Here is a 26,626-nt window from a genome sequence, read left to right as displayed (position 1 = left end):
TCTAATGGGCACTTGCCCGTGGGCCCACAAGCATAGGGGCCCCATACTAATCTGTGTATGTTAACCCTTCAATGCACCTTGTATCATATAAATACAGCAGCATATTTATTACATTTTACTGCTTTTTTAATTAATACTAAGATGCATTAATAGAAATTAACACTGATTTTTTTCCATAGATGATGAGATGAGCCCGCATGTTTTTAATGTTTCAACACCGATTTTGTTGGAAGCGCCAATAAAATAAATATATCTTTAATTTTATCGGCCATTTACATTTTTATTCCTGTGAGTAGTTGTCGTAGGGGCCCCAGTACATTGCTTTGCCCGAGGCCCATAATGCCATTAAATTGGCCCTGACTCACTATCCATATTAGCAAATAAATGCACTTCATTAAGTCATTAACAAAAAGGATGAAAAGTATTCTAAAAAAGTAAAATATTGAAGTAATGCAAAGAATTAAAAGAAGACTTTAATAACACATGCCAATATATAAATCCTAAATTTTTACATTTAAATCTAAGCCCACACTCATATGCACTTAAATCTTACCTAGATAAACCCAGTAGTTTTAAGAGAATAAATGGTTACATTTCTGCAAATTCCTTTCTTTTTGTGTGTGACCAGAGTATGTATATATGTCTGCACATGAATTATTTTTATCTTTTCTTTTGTTTGATGGACTTGTGTCATTAGGAAGATATGCAGTGATACTGAGGGCAGTATGCCTTCTGACAGGGTCTTCACCCCTAACAGCTTTGAAGGCATGTTTTCCTCCTGGTAAATTTTATTTAATGAGGCATGTAGAAGCAATAGGTTGTAAAGAGGCATGCTCATAGACATTTCAGTTCTGGCTAATGCAACCAAGATGATATATGAGTGGTTCTCTTGCCTGACCCAACTAGAAAGGCCTGATGAGTTGTTTTTTATTAAAATGTATCTTGTCAAATTTCCTGTCACTTTTATGGGGTCATATTATGAGCTGTGATAATTTCTCCTATTTTGACGTTTTAGGAATAAATAATGAAATCAAATTCAGTGGCATCAAGCAAAACTGGTTAAGAAAGACTGGAGGGGAAAAAGATGCAGAATGTAACTATGAAAAGATTAGTGGATAAATAACTGAAAAAGTAGTTACAGCCCCCTCCCCATATGAGATATCTCCTCTTATATATTAACTCTCCCATCGTAAAATATTTCTTAAGTTACAATTCTACATATAAATATATCACAACATTTGAATATCTTTGCTGCAGCCTTGTTGCTTCAATACCAAGTGTTAGTCCATAGAGTATTTGACTAGGAATTTCCTCTATTGCTAATAGTTGATCCCAAAAGGCAGAAGCTATCCAGCACTTCACTTTGTACATACACCTACACATCTGGACATGTATATAAGTACAGTATAGGACTATCTGTCTTTGGTTATATTAGGTCATTACATATGTTGTTCCAGGTTTAGCATTTTCCATGTCTCTTTCTTGTTCTATAATGGTGAGCTCTAGGAAGTGTGTCTTTTCTACGGCAGCATCTTCTCTTTGGGATGATCTTTGCCCTCAAATTTGATGGAATCCAATCCTAATAGTCTCTTGGAAGGCATCAAAAACTTGGTTTTCTCCCTGTGAATTTGGGCTTGGTAGTTATATGTTCTTGCCGTTAGTGATATACTTATTGGATTTTATGAACATATGTTTTGTCTTATCTCCATTATTATTGATTATATTACATTATTTTAATACAATGATAGCCATCCAGAATCACTGGTGATTTATATGGATAGTCATATAACTTAAATCTCATTAATTACAGTATAGGCTTGGTTCTAGTCTTGTTTATTATAATTTCTTTTTTTCTGAACTTTCACAAAATAAGAAATTCCTTTTACATATCAAGTAGACATACACAAATCATTTTATAATGAAGCTGAGTCTAATATACTTTGTTTGTAAAATATATGATAGTTAACAGGTTTCCGTTGAAAATTAAATGCAATACAATTTAAAGTGTCGATGGAACTTTTTGAATGCATTAATAAAGAAAAATGTGTGAAAATTGTACATCATATATTCAGGGGTAATATTTAGCATTGCATTTAATTATTTCCAGTTCATAGTTTGTGTTTTAAGGTTAATGCAGAATTTATCTGGGATTTACAGATTGAAGCGATGCAATACAGTTCTATGGAATAACTTTCCACAGTTTACAATTATTTGTTTTCACAATAGTAGCTAAATAATGGATCTAACTTCTGCAGGTAGTCCTTGAGTTTTAATGATAATTGGGAATGGAATTTCTGTTGCTAAATGATTTCACAATAATGCACAACGTCATGTAATTGCATCACTTAGCAACAATAAACCCAGCACTCCCTGTTGCTATTGTTAACAAATACCACTGGTCACTAGGTGAGGACCCACCCTGATCCAAGTCATTCCCAGTTTGATCTCTCCCAAGCCTGAGCCTCTGTAAAGCAAAGGGCTGCCTCCTCTTCATCCCCACACCAACTCCCCGATGTCAATGGCAGGCATCTGAGGCTATTGAAGACCCCAGGTTTCTACTTCAGCCTCAAAGGGCAGAAATTGAGGGAGGAGGTAGGCAGGTGGGGGGAATTCAAGGGCTCCTTCATCTATTGTGTGGGCCTGCTGTGAAACTCCCAAATGTTGATCACATGACAACACCACAGAGGTTCTGCAACAGCAGTAATTTTGGGAACCAGGTGTAAGCACCATTCGGTCAGCGTTCACTCACCACTGCAACTTAGAACAGTCGCTGAAGGGTTATAACTTGAGGACTATCTGTACTTATGTGAAAAACCAACCTCTCATTCTTCATTTTATTTCATATAAAATGCCTATATTAAACGTTAAGTTAGGGTGAATTTGTAAAGTATTATCATACAAGACATTAAAATGCTCTGTATAAAAAACCCTATACATTTATTTTGTCGTTTTTCCATTCTACAATAGGTACGGAATGATCTAACTGGAGTTCTATATGGTGAAGATATTGAAATATCAGATACAGAGAGTTTTTCTAATGATCCTTGTACAAGTGTCAAAAAGCTTAAGGTAGGTGCAAGTAGTTTGCTAAGTTAAAAAACTAATTGCGTAGGAAAAAAAAACCCCAGTAGTTTAAAATAAGCCATTTTAATAGGTCTTGGTTTGAAAACTTCCTTTTAGGTTTTGGTATTTATGTTAGTTGCTATTATAGTCATGATATAAAATAACTATATTTGATATTAAAGTCTATAATAACATAGAAATGTAATTGGTAAAGTTACAAGCAAATTCCCAGCAGAATTATATGTAATGGGACCAAGCTTTGTGTGCTACACATTTTACAAATTTAATTTCTTTTTCTTTCAAAAATTGCAAAATAATATCAGGTACCAAATTTTGTTGAAGTATAAAGACAATCATGATGAGTTATGTTCCAAAATATTTGGAACACCTTCAGCACCATCAATCAACAACATAACCAACCATAAATGTTAAATAAATTTAAGCTGCCTGTTTATTATATATTGGCTTTCAATATTTTTCATTCTCTTTCTACTGTCCTGTGTCTCTGTTGTTATCATTTTTGCGATAATGAATGTTATATGCTGTCTAGATATTAAGTGGGTAGTTTGCAATATCCATTTTTAACATATTCGCCCTTAAGGATTGACCAGAAGTAAAAGATAAAGGCTCTCCAGTAGGAAGCAGAAATTATTCCAGATGACTGACACTTTATTTCCCAGTACACTTTCCTGAAGAAAGAAATAGGGCATACAAATCAAAACTCTTAATGCTATTTATAACTTTTTTATTTGGGGGGCTTCTCTGCAAAGCATAGATATCAATCTGTTTTGGAAGTTGTATATTATTGGAAAAACCTGAGATATATGAATCTCAGTGACCAAATGTACATTTTCTGTTTAAGGCAGTATTTTTCTGCCATTTTAATTTGCTCAGATAAATGTGATAACTTTTGATAGTGGTTTTGAAATTGTAAATTAACCTTAGATGGGAGTGTATCTCATCTCATTTTTTAATTTGAAGCTTTTCAGAACATGGAGCCATAAATATTAAGATGCTGTATTTTTGTCTGCATCTTTCTGTGGAATTTTTTTCAGGCTGTCCTCAGAGAATGTAACAATTGCTACTACCTCTGACCTCTGTTCCCTACTCCTCACAAAGCCTAACATCTTGTTTATTATTCTGGCATGACTGCCAAATACAGTCTCTGTGTAACACGAATACTAACATTCCTATCTTTTAATATATAGAAGAAATGATGACAGTTCATGCCGATAAATACAATAGCATTCCCATTTGACATTTCTTTTAACAATTTGGAACATTACCCCCTTTTTCTCTTTGCTTCTAAATTTTAAGGATAGGATTAACAGTATTAGAAGGTGCCCAGAATCTAGCCTTACCAATTTCAGGATACTTCCAAGAACAGGAAACAGCTGCAATTAGAAATTAAGAAAACAGATTGAATAGGTTTTTCTTCCTATAATGAACTCCCACTCCATTTTCAGGAACTTTATAGAGTAATCAAACTAGTCAAGTTAGTATTGCTGAACCTGGATTAGTACTAAAAATAAATTAGAGTAACAATGAATAGGAAATTGTACCTATTGGTCCACATAAAGAATTGCAAACTGATTATTTAGAGAGGATAACTGAAATACTTAAAGGGTTTTATTTTTAGTAGAAACTCACTAAAAAGGAATCAGAATAACTCTGAGGATAGTACTGTGATCTTAAGCATATTACTTAGAAGCAACTCTTAATTGTTCTGAAGTATGCCTAGAACAGGTTTCCTCAAAAATTGTCAGTATCAGTCAATGTTGTTATAGTTTGTCACACAGTCAGCCAAAGGATGGGCAGATAATATTATATAATAATATTAAAGATATAGTTGCAGAACTTAAGCTGTTTCAGATAAAGCTATCTTTTGCAATTAATAGAGGGTGATTTTGTCGATGCCAATAGTGTTCAAGTGGTACTCCAGATGTTTGGGAAATACACCCAAGGGTTGCATCTGTTTCCAGTCTTAACCAATCATTAAATGAAGACTATATGTATAGGATTATTATCTATGTGAGTTCTGGCACGGAGAATCATATAATCTTGTGAACTCTCAATTCCAATTTGGAGTGTTACTGGAAGTGTTAATGTTTTTTATGGTTATGAGAACCAAATCTCCATATTATGTTCAGAAATATAGAGGTGATCCTTAGTTTACAACTTCAATTTAGCCCGATATCTTGGTCATTGAACAAAGTAGTCATTAAGCAAGATATCACATGACTGCCACATGACTGTTTCATTCAATGATTACAATCTTGGCATTCTTGGTTGTGGTCATTATGTAATTGTGCGGGTTGTTAAGCGCATGGTTTCTCAGGTGAGTGCAGGGTCCTGGGTGGGTGGGAAACTATGGGAGCCTTCACAAAGGAGCTGAAAATTCTCCTTGCCAAAATCCAAACAGGAAGAAACACTCATGCGTGGCCTACATCAGTTCTCCGAAGACCTCCCTTGCTTGTCTGAGGAACCCTGCACTGCTTACTTTATGATGCTGCCTCTCCACTCTCTGCTTTAGCTCCCTTTTATCTTTAGGGGCTGCTGAAAGAGCTGCCTACTGAAGGATGACATCTCTCTTCCATGTGTGGAAGGGAATGTCTTTGGTGAGGTTCAGGATCTAAGCTCCATTTTTGCACCCCACCAAAAGAGTTCAGCTCTCCTCTGCACATGGAAGGGAACTCATTTGGTCAAGTGCAAAAACGAAGACCAAATCAGCAGGTAGGTCTTTTAGCCAGTCCCCAGATATGAGAGGGAGTCCTCTTAGCAGGTGGCTTGCAATCTTCCCTGCCAGTTTTCCCATTGACTGTCTGGCAAATCTAGCACAGAACATTGCTAATAGTGATCACATAATTACAGGGTGCTTGGCAACTGATTATGTGAACAATTGCCAAGCACCCAGATCCCAATCACTTCAACATGTGCAGGGTGGGCCTGGGGGCAGTAGGGCAATATTTTAAGATGGCCAGGAGTGCTTTAAAGGCTCTAAAGTACCCTTTTCAAGGCCATGTAACTTTAAGGACTACCTGTACTGAATTCTATTTCTGTCTGACCAAGTTAACATATTTCATACCATGAAGGAGAATCTTCTTGAATATCTATTTATTTAACTGTTTGCCTGTCTTCATCTTTCAAACACAAAGGCCTTTTGCAAAAGACTTTCACAAATTCATTGAAATGAATTTCAATAAAATACAATTATTAAAATATTATTAAAGTATAACTATTTCATATCTGCTATGTATTAGAGAAACACTGAATTTTAGTGATAAAAACAGAAAATTACTTTCAAGCAAGTTTGATTTGCCCTTGGAAACATCAGGGTATAATTTTTTCTTTTAAAAACGAAAATAACCATTGATATGTAATTTTAGAAAAAATAACAGAACATGCTGTTCCTTTGCATTGCCATTTTATGTATAAGAAGAAAAGGCATAACTAGATTTTTGTAGGAAACATTCTTGATGTTTTCTCTTCTGATTCTAAAAATGGAGTAACTTTTTTTGATGATACTCCTTTATCTATTTGCATGATGATCAACTAGAGGTGAAGCTACCCAGTTTCCCTGCACACCAAAAAATAATTCATTTTGGTACTTTTAAATAGGCAAATGCAAAATATTCTTTTATAGTATATATCAAATTATCAACAATTTCAATTACGTCTGTGCTTAGATTCAATTTTATAAGAAGAGATTTATGTAATTAACCTGGCATTGTATCATTAACAAAATATGAATACATAATCCTTTTCCACATCTCTGTTAAATTTAGTGCCCACATCATTATTAGTTAGTTATTAGTTATTTAGTATATGAAACTGCACTGGTTCAGAGCATCTATGAATGATATAGTCCTATAGCCTGCTTTGAAGCATTTTTTTAAATAAAGATTACAGTGATAATAATTTCTATGCCTCACATCAGTAATAATCACGCAAGAAAACCAGTCTGTATTTATAATCACTGCACTTCATAGATAATTGAAAACATTATATATGAATTTTATTGTTTCGCAGCAATAGTTCACTGCTATATTTACACCCTCTAGGGTACATGTAGCATGGAAATTTGTTGATTGAAAATGTGTGGGTTTTTTTGCTATGTACAACAGCTTTTGAGTAATACGGATGAAAATGTCTATAATTAATATCTCTTCTTTTTTCCCTTGCAGGGAAATGATGTTAGAATTATCCTTGGCCAGTTTAATGAGGAAATGGCAGCAAAAGTATTCTGTTGTGTAAGTGGGGAAAAAAAGAGATAAAGAAAAGTTTTGTCACATATCCCAATGATTAAATAAATCATTTCTTAACTCATTTAAATGTTTAATGTTTATAAGCACCTTTGGGAACATATATTGTACAGTGTAGCAGAATTTCCTTAAAATTCCTTGGTTTGATGTATAAGTGCAATATTTTTGCTTGATCTGAGTGCAGATTCCAAATGGTTAGAGTTAGAATTGTGAAGACGTAATGAATTTAATATATATGAATACAATGCTGCTTTTGTTGAGAAATCTGGTGTTAAAGTTGATCTGATATAGCAATAGCATTTAGACATATATACTGCTCCATAGTGCTTTATAGCACTCTCTGAGCAGTTTGCAACTGTCAGCAAATTGTCCCCAACAATCTGGGTCCACATTTTAGTGACCTCAGAAGGATGGAACGCTGAGTCAACCTTGACTCTGTCAGGATCAAAATCCTGGCTGTGGGAAGAGTTAGCCTGCAATACTGCATTCTAATCACTGCACCACCAGGGCTCCTGTCTGTAGATTTTGATAAAAGCCAAACACTATGTGAAAATTGGAAGGAAAATTAAATAAAGTTGCATCAGTAATTGAATAATTACTGTATATAAATCTGTCTAATTTATAGAACTACTGTCTAAATCTGACATAGCAGATTTAAAGGTAGGAAATAATTTCAATAAATTATTCAGTCATTTCTAACAAAGTGTTGAATAGCTGTTAAAAAGTTTAACATGAGTCTTTCCATTTAATTATAAATGGAATTATCTGTTACTCTTCTTTTTTGTAAATCTTATAATGACATTCTCAGTAGAAATTTATTCCAAGTATCCCTAAATTAAACCCTATGTCTGGATAAATCAAACAACTGGACAACTCTTGGGTTTCAAACAAGCTGAGTTTAAATTATTTCCTAATTTTGGTTTTAATTTTGAAATAGGATTTACCAGTTAGGAAGGCTACATCAAATATGCAGCAACAAGAGTAGTTGCAACCTGATGTAAATAAGTTGAAGCTATATGTTTGATGTAAATTAACTTGACAATCTTTTATAATAACGAGAATTTCAGAATTTGATTTTTAAATTGGTGTAAAAAATTTTTTCATGAAAGATAGTTTAAAATAATTTAAATAAGTATTAAAATGTTTAAATATTCTAAAGTTCTACTTTTCCTACTTCAGTAGAGGTAGTCCTTAACTTGCAACCATAGTTGAGCCCAAAATTTCATTGGTAAGTGTTAAGTGAATCTGACTTCTCCATTGATTTGTTTGTCAGAAGGTTGCAAAAGGGAATCATATGACCCTGAGACACTGCAACCATCATAAATATGAACCAGTTGCCAAACATTCAAATTTTGATTACATGACCATGGGGATACTGCAACAGTCTATATTTGTATGTTAATACATCTGCAAGGTTCCACTACATCATCTTGTTCTTAAACAATCTATGTCATCCAGTATATTTTAATTCAGCCAAAAGCACTTTTGAACTCTCCCAGCTTCAAGAGAGCTTTAGCTAGAAATAAATGGCCAGATCATATTGCAGAATGGCAGATAGAATTAAAGCATACTTGGTGAATAGGTGAGGTTCTACTACTAGAGTCCCATGGTAGTTATTACTTATTATAGATACAAATGCCATGTTGTACTTTCCTAATTTTAAACGCTCATTTAAAGTCACTTAGAGAAGACAATTTTTTTAAAAAAATTTGATTTATATGCCGCCCTTCTCCGGAGACTCAGGGCGGCTTACAATGTGCTCAGCAATAGCCTTCATCCTTTTGTATATTTATACAAAGTCAGCTTATTGCCCCACAACTGGGTCCTCAATTTACCTACCTTAGAAAGGATGGAAGGCTGAGTCAACCTTGAGCCTTGGCGAGATTCTTAATAACCAGCTTAATAACAGGGTGCCTTAGTCCACTGTACTACCAAGGCTCTACAATTGACAATTGAAATGGCATATTAACCTAAATAACAAATAAATAAAGTTTCAGAACTTTTTTGGACATTTTATTTATAAAAGCAATCTTCAGTCAAAGCTTTGCTTCTCCTTTAAGCCCATTAAATGCAAAGGTGTTTGTATTATAGCAGGATTCAATTAATTGGACCTTTACTTTTCTACCAGCAAGTTTGAATTGTATATAGATATATGAAAATAGATAGATTTATTTTTCCAAGCTGTGGTTTATAATATTAAGATAAATGTTAGTAGCTTTTGAAGCTAAAAACACAAAACATCTGTAGAATACTTTTGTCGTATGTCTGTTACATTCCACCAATAAAATTGCTTCTTTTCATTCACATTTCTACTGTAGGCATTTAATGAAAAAATGTTCGGCCCTAAGTATCAATGGATAATTCCTGGGTGGTATCAGAGCTTTTGGTGGGAAAAAGCTATTCCAAAGCTGAATTCATCACACTGTCTTGGTATAAACCTTCTGGGTGCAATGGAAGGTTACATTGGAGTGGATTTTGAACCTCTCAGTTCGAAACAAATAAAAACCATTTCTGGAAGGGTAAGTTAGTTTATTGTATTCTGTTTGGGCATTTGAAATAATCCATCAAAAATATTGTATTTCTACTGCATTGATTTCTTGCCATAATACATTGCAACCCAGGCCTAAAATTGATATACAGTTATCTATATAAATGTAAAAATGAGAATTGGGCATGATTCTTCAAATAGGAATATCAGGGCTGGCATTATATTTCAATAAATTAGAGAGATGATATTGAAAGGGAGCTGGGAGAAATCAAATATATAAAATAAGACATAAAAGATTATACAATTTTCTGATAGATAGCTGTCTATTACCTGTATGGAGTGCTTAAGTATAGTAGTCTGAGATGGACTGTTTTGTTCAAGTGTAAAGCGAGAAGCCTGTCAACTCTAGAGGTGTACTCTCTGTATTCCTATAAGACATTTCAATTTTTGTAGAGAGCAATTCCCTGCACAAAAGTGAAGAGTTAGCTATTAATAATTAAGATTATTATTAGTACTAATAATACTGATTATCAATAATATTACTGCACCCGCTCTGCAAGACTTTTCTTAAGTGGAATTTTCCATATAAATAGAACAATGTAAGAACATTGCCTGCTTCTGTAAAGAGATTTTAAGTTATTAAAATATGCTAAACGATAAAGGAATCCCATGTGCTTGAAGTGTTGGAATGGGGAGAGTGATAGGACAATTTTCTTAGCAATGGAAACGGGGGAATATTTCCAAATAGAAAAATAGAGGAACTACGAAGTTTATAAGGGGAAAAAAAAGATGAATAGCAGACTTACGTTTGTACCTTTGTCCGCACTATGAGATCTTAATAAAAATAAACAATTATTTTAAACTCAGTTTTGCCAATGAATTTCATCAGGCTAGTAATGTCCAAAACAACATAATGAAGATCTTATTCATTTCATATTTAATATAATGAATACTATTTAGAATGTCCAGTAGTGTCCACTTACTGAATTGACATGAAAATGTGAGACTCTCTGAAGGATGACCAGTATTACAGATTTATAGTAGGAATGACTTATTAAAAAAATGAATAATTGCTAGGCTGCTACCACAAGCAGACTTAACTGAACATCTTTGTCTGCTAAATTCTGAGAAAAGTTCAAGTCTTATTGCCAGAAGTCTCCACCTTCAACTAAGCTCTAAAAAACATAAAAATATAAAGCCCAGGAAAGTAAAGACTCAATAAATTGTGTAAAATTATCTAACAGCAGACGGAATGGCTTACAATTGTGCAGTCCTATAGTTTGGAGAAAAAAATTAATCTGTATTATGAACAGGGCCGGATTTTCCTATAGGCTAACTAGGCTTCAGCCTAGGGCCTCAAGATCCAGAGGGGCCTACACAGTGGTGGGATTCTGGGGGTTCTAGGTGGCTCGGCCGAACCCTTTGTTAAATTGCTGGCTCCCCCGCCCCTCCGCACCACTATTTATTGCGAGGGGCGGGGGAGCCAGCAATTTAACAAAGGGTTCGGTGTTTTTTTTGTAATTTTATTGGCCCCCGGAGCTCCAGCATAGGCTAATTGGCCTCCCGGCTCTCAGCTGATCTGTCTCCGCTGTTTTGCTTCCTTCCAAAGAGTGCTGATTTTTTTTCCCCTAGCTATACTGAGAAACGAAAGTGAAACTGCTTTGCTGTTGCTGCAAGGTTGGAAAATTAGGCAGGCAGAATTCTTTTCTTTTTCCTCACCAAAAAAGGTACGTGCAAACAATGGGAAATTTAGGGGAAAAGAGAAGAGTTCAGGATTTTAAAACACAAAAGAAAAAAAAAGCTGTATTTAACTAGGGAATTGTAATAATTGAGATACTATTAATTGTATATTTCTGAAAGCAGAAATGGTTAAGTTGTGGTTTGGAGGAATATATGGGGGAAATTATTTGGTTTATTATTATTGGTAAATATAATTAATGGATTTGTAAGAAATTGGATTGCATGGAAATAATTGGAATATTCATGTTCATATTGATTAATATACAAAAAAGGTAGTTATATAACTAATTGATTTATATTAAAATGTTGAATTTATATTAAATAACTAATATTACATAATTAACCAATGTGAGGATGGATATAAAAATAGATGACAATGGGAAGGGGTATAATATAGAATATATTTATATATAATATAAAATTGAATTTGATTAAGATTAGAGATGAGGATGAGGGTAATATTGGTTTTTTACAAAAATAGATGAGGAATAAATATGGCAAAAAGGAAATATAGAAATTGTAAATTTAATTGAAATGACTAAACACTGTTTAAATTTGTGAACCGGCCAAATACTCTGTTCAAAGAAAATACATTGTATGTTTGTATGTGTGTTTCTAATTATTGTTATTTATTCATATTTGTTCTCTTTTATTCTTTAAAGTTTAACAATTCATTCTTTATCTTAATATCTTTATATTTGTTTGGGGTTGGCTTTCTTCCCTTTCATCTTTTTTATTGTATAGCAATCTTTCTCCTCAAACCTACCACCTCTCTTTTCTTTCCTTCTTACTTTCTCTTCCTCCCCCTCTTCTTCTCCTCCCTACTTCCTCTTCCTTTCTCCTTCTCCTCCTCTCTTCCTCCCTCTCTCTCCTACTCTAATTTCCCTTCCCTTCCTTCATCCCTCTCTATTGCTGTATCCTTTTATGCATATGGACTACTCAGAGGGCTGAAAAAGTTATTTCTGACTGGTCCTTGCACTTTTGACCAGTCCTCGAACTTACGACTGTCCTCACATTTTACGTTTTTGCCCTATCTTGTCACCATGGTGAAGAAAAGCAGTTGTGAAATGAGTGACATGGTTGTTAAGAAAGCTGCACGGGCATAAATGTGAGGATGGTCATAAGTGTGAGGACCGGTCAAAAGTGCGAGGCCCAGTCAGAAATGACTTTTTTCAGCCCTCTGGGTAGTCCTTTTGTGCATATGGACTACTCAGAGAGCTGAAAAAGTTATTTCTGACTGGTCCTCACACTTTTGACCAGTCCTCGAACTTACGACTGTCCTCACATTTTACGTTTTTGCCCTATCTTGTCACCATGGTGAAGAGAAGCAGTTGTGAAATGAGTGACATGGTTGTTAAGAAAGCTGCACGGGCATAAATGTGAGGATGGTCATAAGTGTGAGGACCGGTCAAAAGTGCGAGGCCCAGTCAGAAATGACTTTTTTCAGCCCTCTGGGTAGTCCTTTTGTGCATATGGACTACTCAGAGAGCTGAAAAAGTTATTTCTGACTGGTCCTCGCACTTTTGACCAGTCCTCGAACTTACGACTGTCCTCACATTTTACATTTTTGCCCTTATCTTGTCACCATGGTGAAGAGAAGCAGTTGTGAAATGAGTGACATGGTTGTTAAGAAAGCTGCACGGGCATAAATGTGAGGATGGTCATAAGTGTGAGGACCGGTCAAAAGTGCGAGGCCCAGTCAGAAATGACTTTTTTCAGCCCTCTGAAAAAAGTCTATGCACATAGCCACGCCCACCCGGTCACATGACGAGCTACCCACGCCTACACAGTCACGTGACCAGCTAGCCACGCCCACCCAGTCACATGATTGCCAAGCCACACCCCCAACTAAGCCACGCCCACAGAACCTGTTGTTAAAAAATTGAATCCCACCACTGGTGAAAGGGCCTCATAAGTGGAATAGCCTAGGGCCTCTTTCAATCTAAATCCGGCCCTGATTATGAACAATGTAGTTTACTTTTTACTGTAGTCACCATAATAGGATCCCTAAGGTTACCAATCTTTCAAGGAGAAGCTGATGCCCATGTCAACAGCTGCTGTCTATAACAAAGAATTTAAAAATTGTGTTTGCCTACTTATCTGAGAAGAGTATTGCTTACTAACAGTTATAGAATCTAATGTAACATAGTTCCGCTCTTTGAAGTATCTCAGGTCAATACACGTACATCACAAATATTCTGAAAATGCTAGTCTATTGTTGTAAGGTATAATAACATCCTCTTTAAAAATCTCCCCAAATTTCTCCCTGTCGTGATATATATTTAAAAAATCAAGCTGTGGCTATTTTGAATTTCTTTCTCAGGCTTCCTTTAAAATCTGGAACTTATAATTTATTTTATGTGTAATTTGGGGTAATTTAAAGGTAAAAGCAAATCATAGAAAACTCTGTGATAACACTGAAAAGGAAGAAAGCCAAAATATAAATTTTGACTCATATAAACTGCTACTTTTTATTGTTATTAGCAGCATATTGTTTTACTGCAGTTTGATCTCATGAATTACTATGCAACTATTCCATGAGATATAATGTCTAAACCAGCTCTGAAAGCAATTTTATTTTATACAAGTGATAAGGAAGAAAACTAGACATTTGAATCTGTATGAGTAGCTTGCTATTTTAGATAAATATGGGATATTTGACTGTGTAAATCTGTCTTAATTCAGACAGGTGTGCTTTACCAGCTAAAAAAAGAAAAAAAATTCTTAAAAATATATTTGTTGAATATTACAGTGGGAAAATGTATTCATACATAATAAAAATGCTTAGTTGTGAACTGAATCTTTGGCAAAGAGAATAATACCATGTTTTTTGACACTAGTGAAAAATACTTATAAGTATCTTATGCAAAATTCACCCTTTTAGTTCCAATATCATAGTATAACTATACCTGAAATGCACACATGTAGTTCCCTAATTCCATCTCTTTCTCTTGTATATTTTAGCCCCTCTGTTAAGTTTGGAGTGTAACTAGTTATAATGTGTATGCTTTTGGTGGTACCCTACAAAATAGTAAAATAGTGCATTTATATAAATAATAAAATATTGCATTTCCCTCACCTTGTATTTCCCCTCTAATTATCTTTCTTGAGATTCATATAACTTCAAAGAATTTACAAAGATTTTAATTGTAATTTCATTTTCAGACTCAAAAAAGAAATATGGACTTTTTAGTATACTAAAAGTGAATCACTTTTCACATTCTTTCTACAGACGCCACAGCAGTATGAAGAGGAATATGATCAAAGGCGTGGAAATGTTGAGCCAAGTAAGTTCCATGGCTTTGCTTATGATGGAATATGGGTAATTGCCAAAACACTGCAGCAGGCAATGAAGATTCTTAATGCCACCAACAGAAACCAAAAAATTGAAGACTTTAACTATACCAACAAAGAACTTGGAAAGATTTTCTTGGATGCAATGAATCAGACCAGCTTCTTTGGTGTAACGGTAAGCTTGCCTAATTTCTTTTATTTAAAGTTCATAACTTTATTTTTTCTCAACAATAATTGATATATTATTAAAAGGAAAACAGCACATTTATTATAGGATGATGTTCTGCAAGCAGGAAGAAGGAACAGATTAAGAGCTTGGAACATGAAGTTGAACTGAGAGTTTAGGACTGCAGCAGAGCTAATAATAAAGAAGATTGGACTGGTGAATATGCAGAAAGAACTTGGAACTTCCCTGAGAATTTCAATGTGGAAGTATGAGAGGGAATTAGAATGTTTTTCTTAAATAGTTTTTAAAGTTGCAGAAAACTGTGATTTTAATAGATAGATAGATAGATAGATAGATAGATAGATAGATAGAGAATTAAGCAGATGCTGCTCAGTCTGAAGCAGTAAATCTCTGAATTGCTGTTTAATCTAATTTCCATTAAGCATAAAATAGATCTATAAGATCATTTTGTATTATGTGTAACAGAAATACTGTATGTCTAACATAGTAGAAATTGAAAAAATAAATTGAAAAAATATTAAACACTACTAATGGAGCCACGATTGATTAAAGCTTCCTACTTAGGGGAGAATAGGTAGAATTTTGCAGTAGGCAATAGATTTTAGCAATCTGATGGGGAACAGTCCTTAGTGAATCTTACTCTATTTTATGCTATTTTGATTATGCAAGTCAATTTAACTAGACTTGGATGTATTTAGACAGGAGTGCTTTTGTAAATTCTCTTTTAGGAAATTCTGTATTCATCTCTGAGTCTTATACATTTACTTAAGAATTTTATATAGTCACCCACCTTAACAAATAACTCTTGATATCAGCAGGGGCATAAATACTTTACAAATACTTACAATTAATTTTGGTTCCATTCCTCTCTTGTCCTAACTGCTTCACCATTATTAGATTTATTTCTAGTTATATATATGATCACAAATGTAAAACATTAATGAAGATTAAGTAAGGAAGTGAAAAACCTACAGCCAACTTGATATGGCTAAATGTAACAAATTTAAGGTAAAATATCATTAGCTATGAACTTTTGAATATTCTTTTGTTGTTTTTTTAAGCAGGGCATTTAGTGTACAGAAGAATTATATTTTGTAGAGCTAGCCAAAAGGAAAGTTAAATATGAACAATGTTTATGATACATGATAAGCTTGTGAAGCAGAAGGGATGTAAATATTTTATGGGTTTCCCAGTTTGGTGCCTTGTAAAGGTCAGTCAGGAAGTTCATCTGTTTTAAAATGTGCAAGAAATCTTTTGTAGACTACATGGAGATAAAGAATAATTCAGAGCAATTTTTTCATCTTGGCTTTTTGTCTGATTACACAAAGAACATCTGTAGAGATATGTTTTTGCTCATATACAGTAGCAGAGGGTTTCCAGAAGTGCTTGACCTAAGAAATATATAGATATATATTTATAAATATATATTTATATATCTAGAATATCTAGGATATTTAGAATAGGATATTTTGCATAATTTTCAAGCTGAGACTGCGTTTCCTAATGAGAGGTCAAGGAAAAACTAACTTGAAGCATAGGGCAACCAACAGTAGATGCAGCATGGTAAGCTATAATACAAAAGATGAACTTCCAAGCCTTAATAGGAATTAATCCTAATAAATATGAAATTTGATTGATTGCATTGCAAGTAATAAAAACACCATCAGCATTGACAAAATAACTGTCATTCAGTTGCAAAAGTCAGCTTTCCATGCTGTGACAATAATTTTAACTCCATCAAAGTACAAAAATTGCCTATCCCAGGACCTGGGGAAGGATTCGAGGGGTGCCAAATCCAGTCTAAACATCTGGCTGACTGTGTGGCCAACCATAAATACTTAACAAGTATCCCTCAATTCTGTTGGTCTCCCATAGCTGTGATAGTGGCTATAAGAGGAATCCTGTTTTTCTCTGTAGTTTGAATGTGGTAATAGGCAGGGATCATATATCAATGTTCTGCTTATAGTTGAAGATACAATTCAAGAATACTGAAATTCTGGCTACTGTGATTAGCTACTCTAAATGGTAGAGCACTATATACGGTACTACAAATTCTGCCTACTCCATCTGGCAAAATGAGACTTCCAACATTCTTAACTACGCTCAGATTCTCCCATTATTCTGATTAATTTAGAGATTGTAATATGATGTTTATTAGAGAGATTATTTAGGCAGATGGTCATTATCAGAAAGATCAGCACAAATCACATCATATTCCCCCCCAATTTTTTTATAATACTGTAAAAAATATCTGAAGTCAATGGCAAATGCTAGCAATTCTGTTGCTAAAAAATACATTTAGAAGGAACTACACAACCAGCATTTATCTAAAAACTCTACTCACTTTTAGCATGTTGAACTATTCCCTGCTAAAATTTAAATTTCTTGCCTTCTTTCTGGTAACAATCTTGTATGGGAGTAGCAGATTAATCCTGCTTCACACAATGAACATAAATGTTATGATTTAAAATAAGGACATCTGGAAACTTTACAGATTTTCCCACTTATGCTGAGACTTTTCTATCCATAAAGTAATTCCTTGATTTGGCTCTCTGAGCACTGCAACAATCTCTTCAGTTAAATCATTTGCTAACCAAACATTTTATATTTCGGTGCTCAAGGATTGCCTGAAGTTCAAGAACTATTAGGAATATTGAAATGTTTTATGCATCCACTATGCCTTCTCTGTGTGTTTTGTTAATGAATGAAAAGCTATTAGCCTGGCAGTGACTTGTGTAATCGTGGAGAAAAAATATTCTGCAGAACCCATAAAGAAATCCTTATTGCATTAGAGTGCATCAAAAGCTCTGAGAAATTTATGCCTAAAATAATAGAAACACGCTATGCCAAAGATACTATCATCTGCAGAACAGAAAGAAATAACTATTAATACTTTACATGTTAAATTTATATAATGCATGGTAATAAACATGTGTTACCTCATATGGACCAATTTCTTAGAGAGCTAGGATTGGCTACAAAACCATTGAGTATATGTTGCTGTTTTGATTACATTTAGTGCAAACATTGGTTTGTTAGTTTGCAATTCATGACATAGATTGAAGTATTTATTTACATATCCTAATTTAATAACAAATGGTTTTTGGCTGGAATATACAGCATATTATCAGGTGTATTTCTTGTAGAGCCTGTTTACTAAATCACAATTAATAATATTCAGAAGTAGAAGTAATGATTACTATAAACAAATTTGAACTTATTGAGTAGTTCTTTATTCCTTGGATCATTGGAGTTTAAAATTCAGATGCACATAGCCTTGGCTTTCATGTCTTTATAATCTGATATAATATTTATATTTATAATAATATAAAGGTATGAAAGACCTTTAATTTATTAACTACTGCATATACATCTTTGTTACGAATATGGAACAAATTTTGCAAGCTGGTTTGCGATGAAATTATCATTTGACAATCATTTAGCCCATTGTTAATTCTATAAATTTTATGAAAATCTGTATGATGTTAAAATTATTGTTGTTAGCTACTTTGAATGTCTTCTGGACTGAATGGATGAATTAACAACCAGTTTACAAATACCTGTTGTATTTCCTAATTTTTTTTAAAAAAAATTCTCTGTTCCTGACAACACAGACTGACTAAATAATTGATTTAGGAATGTCATTGCCATAAGACTAAAAAGAAAATTAAATATCTAGCTGAAAGTCAGAAATTGTTTTAAAAGATAAATGAGGAAAGTATTAAGGTTCCTGCTAGCACACTTTGTGAATATTAATTCAGTATTGTATATTGTGTGCTAGATGTTAAATCTTGACAATAACCTTGAATATTGCCATGATCAATATTGTGAGGAATAAATCAAGATATTAAATGCAAAACGGAAGTATGATTTTAAATTCACAAACAAGTGCCTTAAACAACATTAAGTGGTCTCTTAGTAAAAGCAACTTACTTTGTTAGTTGAATTTGGAAGACCACCTGACTCTCAAATGATTCTGGGAAGCTTGCACAATTAAAAAGGGAAACAGACAAAAGCTAGTATTCCTACAGCAAATCACAGGTGGCTTTCAAAAACAAACCACCAGGGACTCAACAAATAACCTAACTTCAAGCCTGGATGTAGAGCCATTTGTATTATTTCAGTCTTAGTAGAATACTATCAGATATTAAATATCATATAGTATTCATGCAGTAATTATCATGATAATGATTGATCATTGATCATCACTGAAAATAAATAGGAGATGAAGAAGGGGAAAAGAAAAGGGATTTGGGGGGGAGATTATATTATAAAATAAATTAATGCATTTGAATGGACATAAATGGCAGTTAAGTCACCACTAGCTTAACATAAAAGTAAAACTGCTTAGAGGATGCTGTTGTAGGAAAATCTCTTCTAATAGCAGATGCCATTCCATTAATGGGATTACAACACTAAATATGAAGTATTCTGTATTCAGTTTAAAGCATGTATCCATGCTGTTAGTGAAAAATATTTTGAGTTCAGTTTTAGAGGGTAGTTAAGGTTGTCTTCTTTTATCATTGAATACAGTGATAAAATACATTTGTAATTGTATCTGTGGTACGGAATTTTCTATGTTTAAAAAAGAGAATCAGTAATAGTTCCATAATTATTAAATGTTGGTTGATAAAATACAACCAGAATGTTGATTTCTTCCCATGACTCACATCAAAGCATTAACACAAGTCTGATAGGCTAGTTGAAGTGGGGTGGTAAAAATCCTTGTCCTTTCATGTTCTTCTCTTAGACTTCAACACAGTTTTTACAAGGAATATATATAGAAAAAAGGATTTAGAAACTGCTTTGATATTTCAGATATACAAGATCTGCTTTATTTGCTAGCTGAGTTCCTCTATTAAGGATAATGAGTAATCACCAAGTTGATATTTAGTAACATTAGTAGTAGCATTATAACAGACATTGATCCTTCTGAGCAGGTGAGTTGCAAAAATGCAAGTTGACAAAGAATGCAGCGTTTACATTGATTTATTGACTGGCGACTACAAAGAAATTAGAGTAGGAGTTTTAAAGTTTTTTTTTAAATCCATAACTTTTTGATTTTCACTGGAATTGAATAAATTTTCCAAAAAACTAGACTAGATAAATTGAAACTTTTATCATAAGTTAGAATGGTAAACCACCCAAAGTCACTTGGCTGAGATGGATAGCTATAAAAATTGATTGATTGATTGAATGAATAAAAATCATAGCAGGGGATTTCAAGCTATGCTTCTTTAAAATCTGATTTTTCAAAGAATTATTGATAACTTGTTCATTTGTAGACAGATTGTGATGACATTTGTTTTGAGGACAATCCTGATTTTCAAGGAATCTGTATGCCAATTTTCATATTAAATATCCTATTCTTCATGTGGTTTGAAGGACTGAAGCAAAACTACAGAGGTTAACTTACTGGTTTTCTCATTGAGTTGCTGAGACAACTCACAAAATATTATACCTTTGTTGAGAATGAGAGACAAGGTAGCAATAAGGTAGAAGAAATGGTGAAATTAGGAATTCTCTCTTAATTGTTTTCATCACACTGTGGGTGCGACAACCAGTCCTGATCTAATTGTAAAGGTAAAACTGATTTCAAATAGAAATGTTATTCACAAAATCCAATACTTTCCTCTCCCTTCTTCTCACTCCAGCATTATATCAAATGACAACGGATTTTCTCCGCTCCTCTTTGCCCTTCTATTGCCATTTGCAATGTATGGGAGTTCCAGAGAAATAGATTAGGAACTAGATATTTATGGAGGATTTTGATTCTTGTCTACCTGAAATTCTGTTTGAAATTACTCTGCTTATGGAAGATCCAATAGAGAGATGTACTGAACTGAAAATTTCAGTTTATGGTAGGTTACTTCAGTCACCTTTGCACTGAAGTGGAAAAAGCCTAGTAAATAATTTCCAGTTGGAAGATCTTTCCTACTAGCTACAAAACTACATTTAGCCTCTCTCTTTCTATGCATGACCATTTCCACTATGGAGAATGTTTGTTTGAATTATTTAACTCTTAATTTAAAAAAAATAAATAAATAAGAGTAGGGATGCCTTTCCAAAAGAAGTTCAAAATTTTGAGGACAGCTTGCTTGAATCTGACCACATTTCAGAGGTTCCAAAGTGGCCCATTTTGATTTAATTTACCACAGATGCCTATCATTTGACTTTGTCCACAGGAATTAGTTTCTTTGAGTATTTTTGGGGTAGAAAGAAGCCAGAAAGTTTTTAAAAACACAATTAAAATGCAATATTTGTCATAGAGTTCATTAAGTTACAGTTCTAAAAACAGTATCAGGAACAATTCTTACATTTTAAATGCTTGTTAAAATAAGCTTTAGGTATTATTTTCATATTGTATCCAGAATAATTTAGTGTATTCCTGTTTTACAGTTGTTGCTATTTGTCTAATTCTGGTTAAGATTCATTAATTTTATGAAAGTTTATTAAGCTACCAACAGTTCTGCTTTAAAAACAAATATTAGGAGAAAATGATTATACCAATGTAATGTAAAAAATTACTTTTTTTTTGCAATTTTTTTATTTTTTTTTATTTTTTTTAAACATACAAATAAACATACAATACATCTTTTCAGAACAGAGCATTGATCCAGTCATAAATTTGTTCAATTTTTTGTCATCTTTAACAAAATGTTATATATTCTATTTACTTATAAACTTTTTATAAGATGGTAATAGTTGAGATATGTGATTTAAGATTAAGAAATAAGTGTTATGGTACTGTAAAAAATTTATTGAGTTAGCTCAATCTCTGATGACATCCATGAGTTTTATGAATTTAGAAGTGGTTGCCTTTTTCCAAAATGTTTCTTTGCCTTTTCTATCTAACATCCTGTTAAGCTTTCCAAAATCAGCTAAAATCCACCAATTTGGATTCACCAATCTGCCAACTAGATCAATGTAATAATTAAAGGAGTCAAAATTTCCAGTTACTAAATCTAGAAAAAACCCCATAGTTCTACCCATGAAATGCCAACTAGATCAATGTAATAATTAAAGTAGTCAAAATTTCCAGTTAATAAATCCAGAAAAAACAACAACCATATTTCTACCCATGAAATGCTAGTTTTGCAAAAATAAGGAGTTTAAAATTTTCCTTCAATTTATATAGTAAGACATCTACTATTTAAACTTCTACCAGTTACCTGAATTGGTATAAATTGGAAAGACTGTATTACAAACCTTTCATTCTTATTTTCTCTTTTTGCATAAGCATTGGGACATTTCAACAAGTAGTAAACTGAAGACCATATGTGCAAAGCAATGCAAACATTCTTGTCAAGAAAGTTGCACTGCTACAATAAATCACGCTTGCCAGATTATACTACTGCATGTTAAACTGGATTAGATCTTTGGTCACTAAAATATAGTTTGATCCAGCAATCTGAAAGCACTGTGCAAGCAGATTGTCATGAATAGAACAAGCCTCAATACTATTTCTCCTCGGTGACTCTACTTAGAATAGTTGGAAGAGTGGGGACAAGTATAACAGTACTATGAGTATGGAAGCAGATACATATTTATGTGCTTATGTCTGTGGGCCCCCACATTTTCCTGTCTATCAATGAAGGGGTGATTGTGTTCCTGACCTCTCCGCTAAGCTTTCTCAGTAAGCTCTGCCTCTCAATAATATGTTGGATTGCCAAATCCATCCAGCAGAGAGTAAACTCAGCCTGTTTGTCCTTCACCTTCTTGCTAGCTATAGTGAGCAAACCACTTTCAGGGATTTTGTGAATATCACCATTTTTAAGTGATAAAGAAATCAAAAGACAAGATCGAGAAGAAAAAACTATTTTCTGGAGAGCAGCCAGAGGTTTTGATTTGGCATGTAACTGATTTGTAGATGATGTCATTGTATAGTACATTGAAACAATCTGGACTGGATGTGTGTGATTTTTTTTATTTTTTATTTTTTGCTTTAATTTATATGCCGCCTTTCTTTGGAGACTCAGGGCGGCTCACAATGCGCCAAACAATAGCCTTCATACTTTTGTATATTTATACAAAGTCAGCTTATTGCCCCCACAATCTGGGTCCTCATTTTACCTACCTTTTAAAGGATGGAAGGCTGAGTCAACCTTGAGCCTGGTGGGATTTGAACTTGCAGTAATTGCAAGCAGCAGATGTTAATAACAGTGCATTAGTCCACTGTGCTACCAAGGCTCTTTAGCCCATTTATCTGTCTTTCAGAAATTCAAAGTTTACATATGGTCATATAATGCAACATAATGTGTAGACAGGATCAGTAGATGATGGTATGCAAACAAAATGTTTGTCTTTCTGCATTTGGTGATCTCAGTTAAAACAGTGTTTCTTTTGAAATGCGAATCCCTTCTGGTTCAGACCACATATATTAAGTCTATTTATCTTCCCCAGTCTGTGAGTGATGTTTTAAATACATTAGTTATACTGCCTGCAATCTGTTATTAGGTGTCAATGTACTGTAGAAGATAGAATGGTTAGCTGGTGAATTTTGGTGTCTATTTTTAGACTTCTCCTCTTTAATGTTTGGTTTCTAATTTACCCTCTAAAAAATGGAATTTTTAATGTTGATGATGCTTAGACTGACAGCAGTATATGATTCTGAATCAGTACCTTAAAAAATTGTTAGATTGTACAGCTTTCTGGGACTTGAACCTATCTTTAATTATTCACACATCTGGCTCTTAATTAGTTTTTCCAGTAATTTTGTATTCCAGTTAGTTGCTGTAGATGAGGAAACCTCAATCTGGGGACAAGCTATTTATAATATTAACTTTTTACCATAATGTTGTATTTGCATATTTACCATCTCTATTATGTCCTTTTAGAGAGGTGGCAACCGGAATTGTATAGTGTTCCAAATATGATCTTACCATAAAAAACATTGATACCCTGAAAGTTTTATTTGGATTTCTTATCCTTGAATGGAATTTGCCTTGTTTGTTATTTTTACTGCAGCTGCACACTGGTGTGCTGCTTTATTTTATTTTGTTCAGCTCAAGTGTTATGAAAAAATGTCTCAGAAACAACAAAAATGTATGTTCTGTATATCTCTATTCAGAAGTGAAGCATTGCTTTTTCTAAGGCAGTGTGAATAGGTTTGCAACCTTTTGAGTCTAAAGTTGGGGTCCTCAAATGCTTTGGCTTTTCAGCGCATTGTTTTGAGTGCCATGAATAGGGTTGCCCATTTATAAAATGCTTATAACCGTGGAGCTGGTGGGATAGCAAGTAAAGGAACATCAATTTTTCTAAGAACAAAGTGACCAAAAAAACAAACTGCTTTGATCATATCTTATGTACAAAGGCAACACTGGGGGTTCAGTTCCAATCTTTTCCATTAATGATTTTATGCTTCAGCATTCCTTTTTCAGCAAGCAAACTTATGAGTAACCTGAGAAGAAATGTGGTGACAAATCAATTTAATATTTGCACTGTTCTCATGATTCTCTCTCACATCCTAGATTACCTTTCCCCCCTTTTCCTTTCCTTAAAATCAAACTTGGACTACGATCATCTACTTATTTAAATTTAGAACTATGGCTCTGGAGGTCAGAAGCAATATTGAATAAAGATTCACCCCTTTGTATCATGCTGGTCTACAAATCTGGTTATTTACTTTTTAAAGTATCTCTCTCTCTCTCTCTCTCTCTCTCTCTCTCTCTCTCTCTCTCTCTCTCTCTCTCTCTCTCACACACACACACACACACACACACACACACACACACACACACACACACACACACACACGAAAAGAGAAAGTACAGGAAACCTGGATTGGAGCTTCTAGGAAACATACTGGGAGTTCTTTTAGAGTTAAGAAACATCAGGATTTTTCTTTTGCTGCTTCTTACATTCTTTTTTTATGTTCTGTCCTCTAAACTAGACATTAAAGCCTTTTGCAAGAACAGACAGAATTTGAATTCAGTTTGTTTCATGAATTGGCCTTAAAAATGTATGCCACTTTGAATAATTTGTATGATTTCATTTTTTAAAACTGCATCTAATGGTTATACATTCAAAAATATTGCTTTAGTATCTTTTAGAATTGGAAATAAATTTTAAAAATCAAATTTTCATTTTGAGAATATTCAGTTCTATTTGTCAATACTTATTGTATTTCTGTTTAAATCATGGTTAATTTTTATGCAAATTTTGTTTCACTTTATCTTTTGTTCTCTTCTTTAGCAATGGATACTCCTTTTTTCTGTGCTATATTAAGTGGCTGCAGATGCTACAATAAATAAAGATAGCTCTTGAATCACCCTTATTATATAGGTTTGGAAAAACATTTTCAGTTAACTCATCAAATGGAATGCTACTCAAGAACTATGTAATGAGACCTGACAGATGTTTTAGATCACTCATGTTTTTGCAGTCCACAGTGGCATGAAAAAATTATTTACTGTGTAACTTGTAGTCTGTTTGCAATGTGGTAGATAATGAATTGTGTAAGCCTGTTTAGTAGCACTAATTATGAGGAACTGAAATAAAAAGCCACCTGAGGAGTCTTTCAGAGAGTAAAGACTTATACTGAAGAATATAGATTTATTTATTTATTTGAAAGACTTATATGCATGCCCATTTTAAGAAACAAAACTCTGGACAGATTTATATCCTATCTTTCCAACAGTACATATTTTTCACTTTATTCCGTTTTCTCTCTTACAGTCACCATATTAAATCAGTTTGGTAGACCAAAATTACCCAGTGAAATTCCATGGCTGAAAATGGACCTCAGCTTGGATCTACTTTGCTTTGTCATCTGGATGGAATTAGTGATCAGGTGTTATGCTTTGCTTACCCGTGCTGGGTGGAAAGGGGCAGTAAATATAGATTTTTTAAAAAATAAAATAAAAAGATCTCATCCAATCAGTGACAAATTAAGCATTGACTTGAAGAAAAGTAGGTCTTTTACCCCATCTTCAAAAGCACACTTACTTTTTTTGAAACATGAGTTTATGTATAATTTTTGGACACATTATGAAATCTATATTATAATTTCTAGTGCACTTCTGTTATATGACTTACCTCATTCATTGAATTCCATTTTTCCCTATTGTTTGCTTTGCTTTGATCTATTCTTCCAAATAAGCCATCTGTAGTTGTTCAGAACAAAAGACATACATCAATTCCTGCATATGGGGAAAAGATCACTGCATGTGGATCTTCAAAATAAAAAGACAAATCAAGGTAAATACGGGTGACAGCTATTTAAACTGCAAGGAAGATGGAATGTATTATGTTACTATAAAATGAGTGCTATAAATGGAGATAAGAGAAAAGCTAGGCATTACACATGCACAAAAGAATACTGTATATGATCTTCATTTCTCTGAAGACTTAGTCCTTGATGCCAAGTTGTAAAAGTCCTCTTATTCTTTTTGTAAAAAAGTAAAATTTCTAGAAAAAATAGCTTCACCCCACCCAGAGCCTTCATCTACAAAAGTGTGCATGTATGGGAAAGAAAAAGTAGGTGATAAGAAGCAAATGAGGAAGTGGAAAATGACATGTGGAATATATGACTATTACCAGTAAGCAAGAGAGCTATCAGTCAACTGCCAGCAACAGAAGCTATGGTAAACT

General features: G+C 33.7%; 1 protein-coding gene and 1 long non-coding RNA gene across 3 annotated transcripts in view; one reads left to right on the top strand and one right to left on the bottom strand.

Moving 5' to 3' along the window:
• GABBR2 (gamma-aminobutyric acid type B receptor subunit 2) overlaps positions 1-26,626 on the top strand; it is a 376,357-nt gene that overhangs the window by 131,783 nt on the left and 217,948 nt on the right. For both annotated transcript variants that reach the window (XM_034411851.3, XM_034411850.3), the window contains exons 4-7: positions 2,968-3,069; positions 7,248-7,313; positions 9,644-9,844; positions 14,786-15,022. In XM_034411851.3, the coding sequence (XP_034267742.1) occupies positions 2,968-3,069; positions 7,248-7,313; positions 9,644-9,844; positions 14,786-15,022 (606 nt within the window). The remainder of the gene's footprint in view (positions 1-2,967; positions 3,070-7,247; positions 7,314-9,643; positions 9,845-14,785; positions 15,023-26,626) is intronic.
• LOC117662429 (uncharacterized) lies at positions 1,818-26,626 on the bottom strand. The gene is made up of 5 exons (XR_004590389.3): positions 26,573-26,626; positions 26,072-26,139; positions 10,144-10,277; positions 4,425-4,457; positions 1,818-3,752 (listed from the first exon to the last, which is right to left on the bottom strand). It is a non-coding gene; the product is annotated as an uncharacterized LOC117662429 (long non-coding RNA).

The sequence above is a fragment of the Pantherophis guttatus genome, chromosome 3 (assembly GCF_059756535.1).
Source record: "Pantherophis guttatus breed Tessera chromosome 3, ASM5975653v1, whole genome shotgun sequence".
Lineage (NCBI taxonomy): Eukaryota > Metazoa > Chordata > Lepidosauria > Squamata > Colubridae > Pantherophis > Pantherophis guttatus.
Note: the sequence above shows the minus strand (reverse complement) of the source record. Positions and strands in the feature narration are given on the sequence as shown.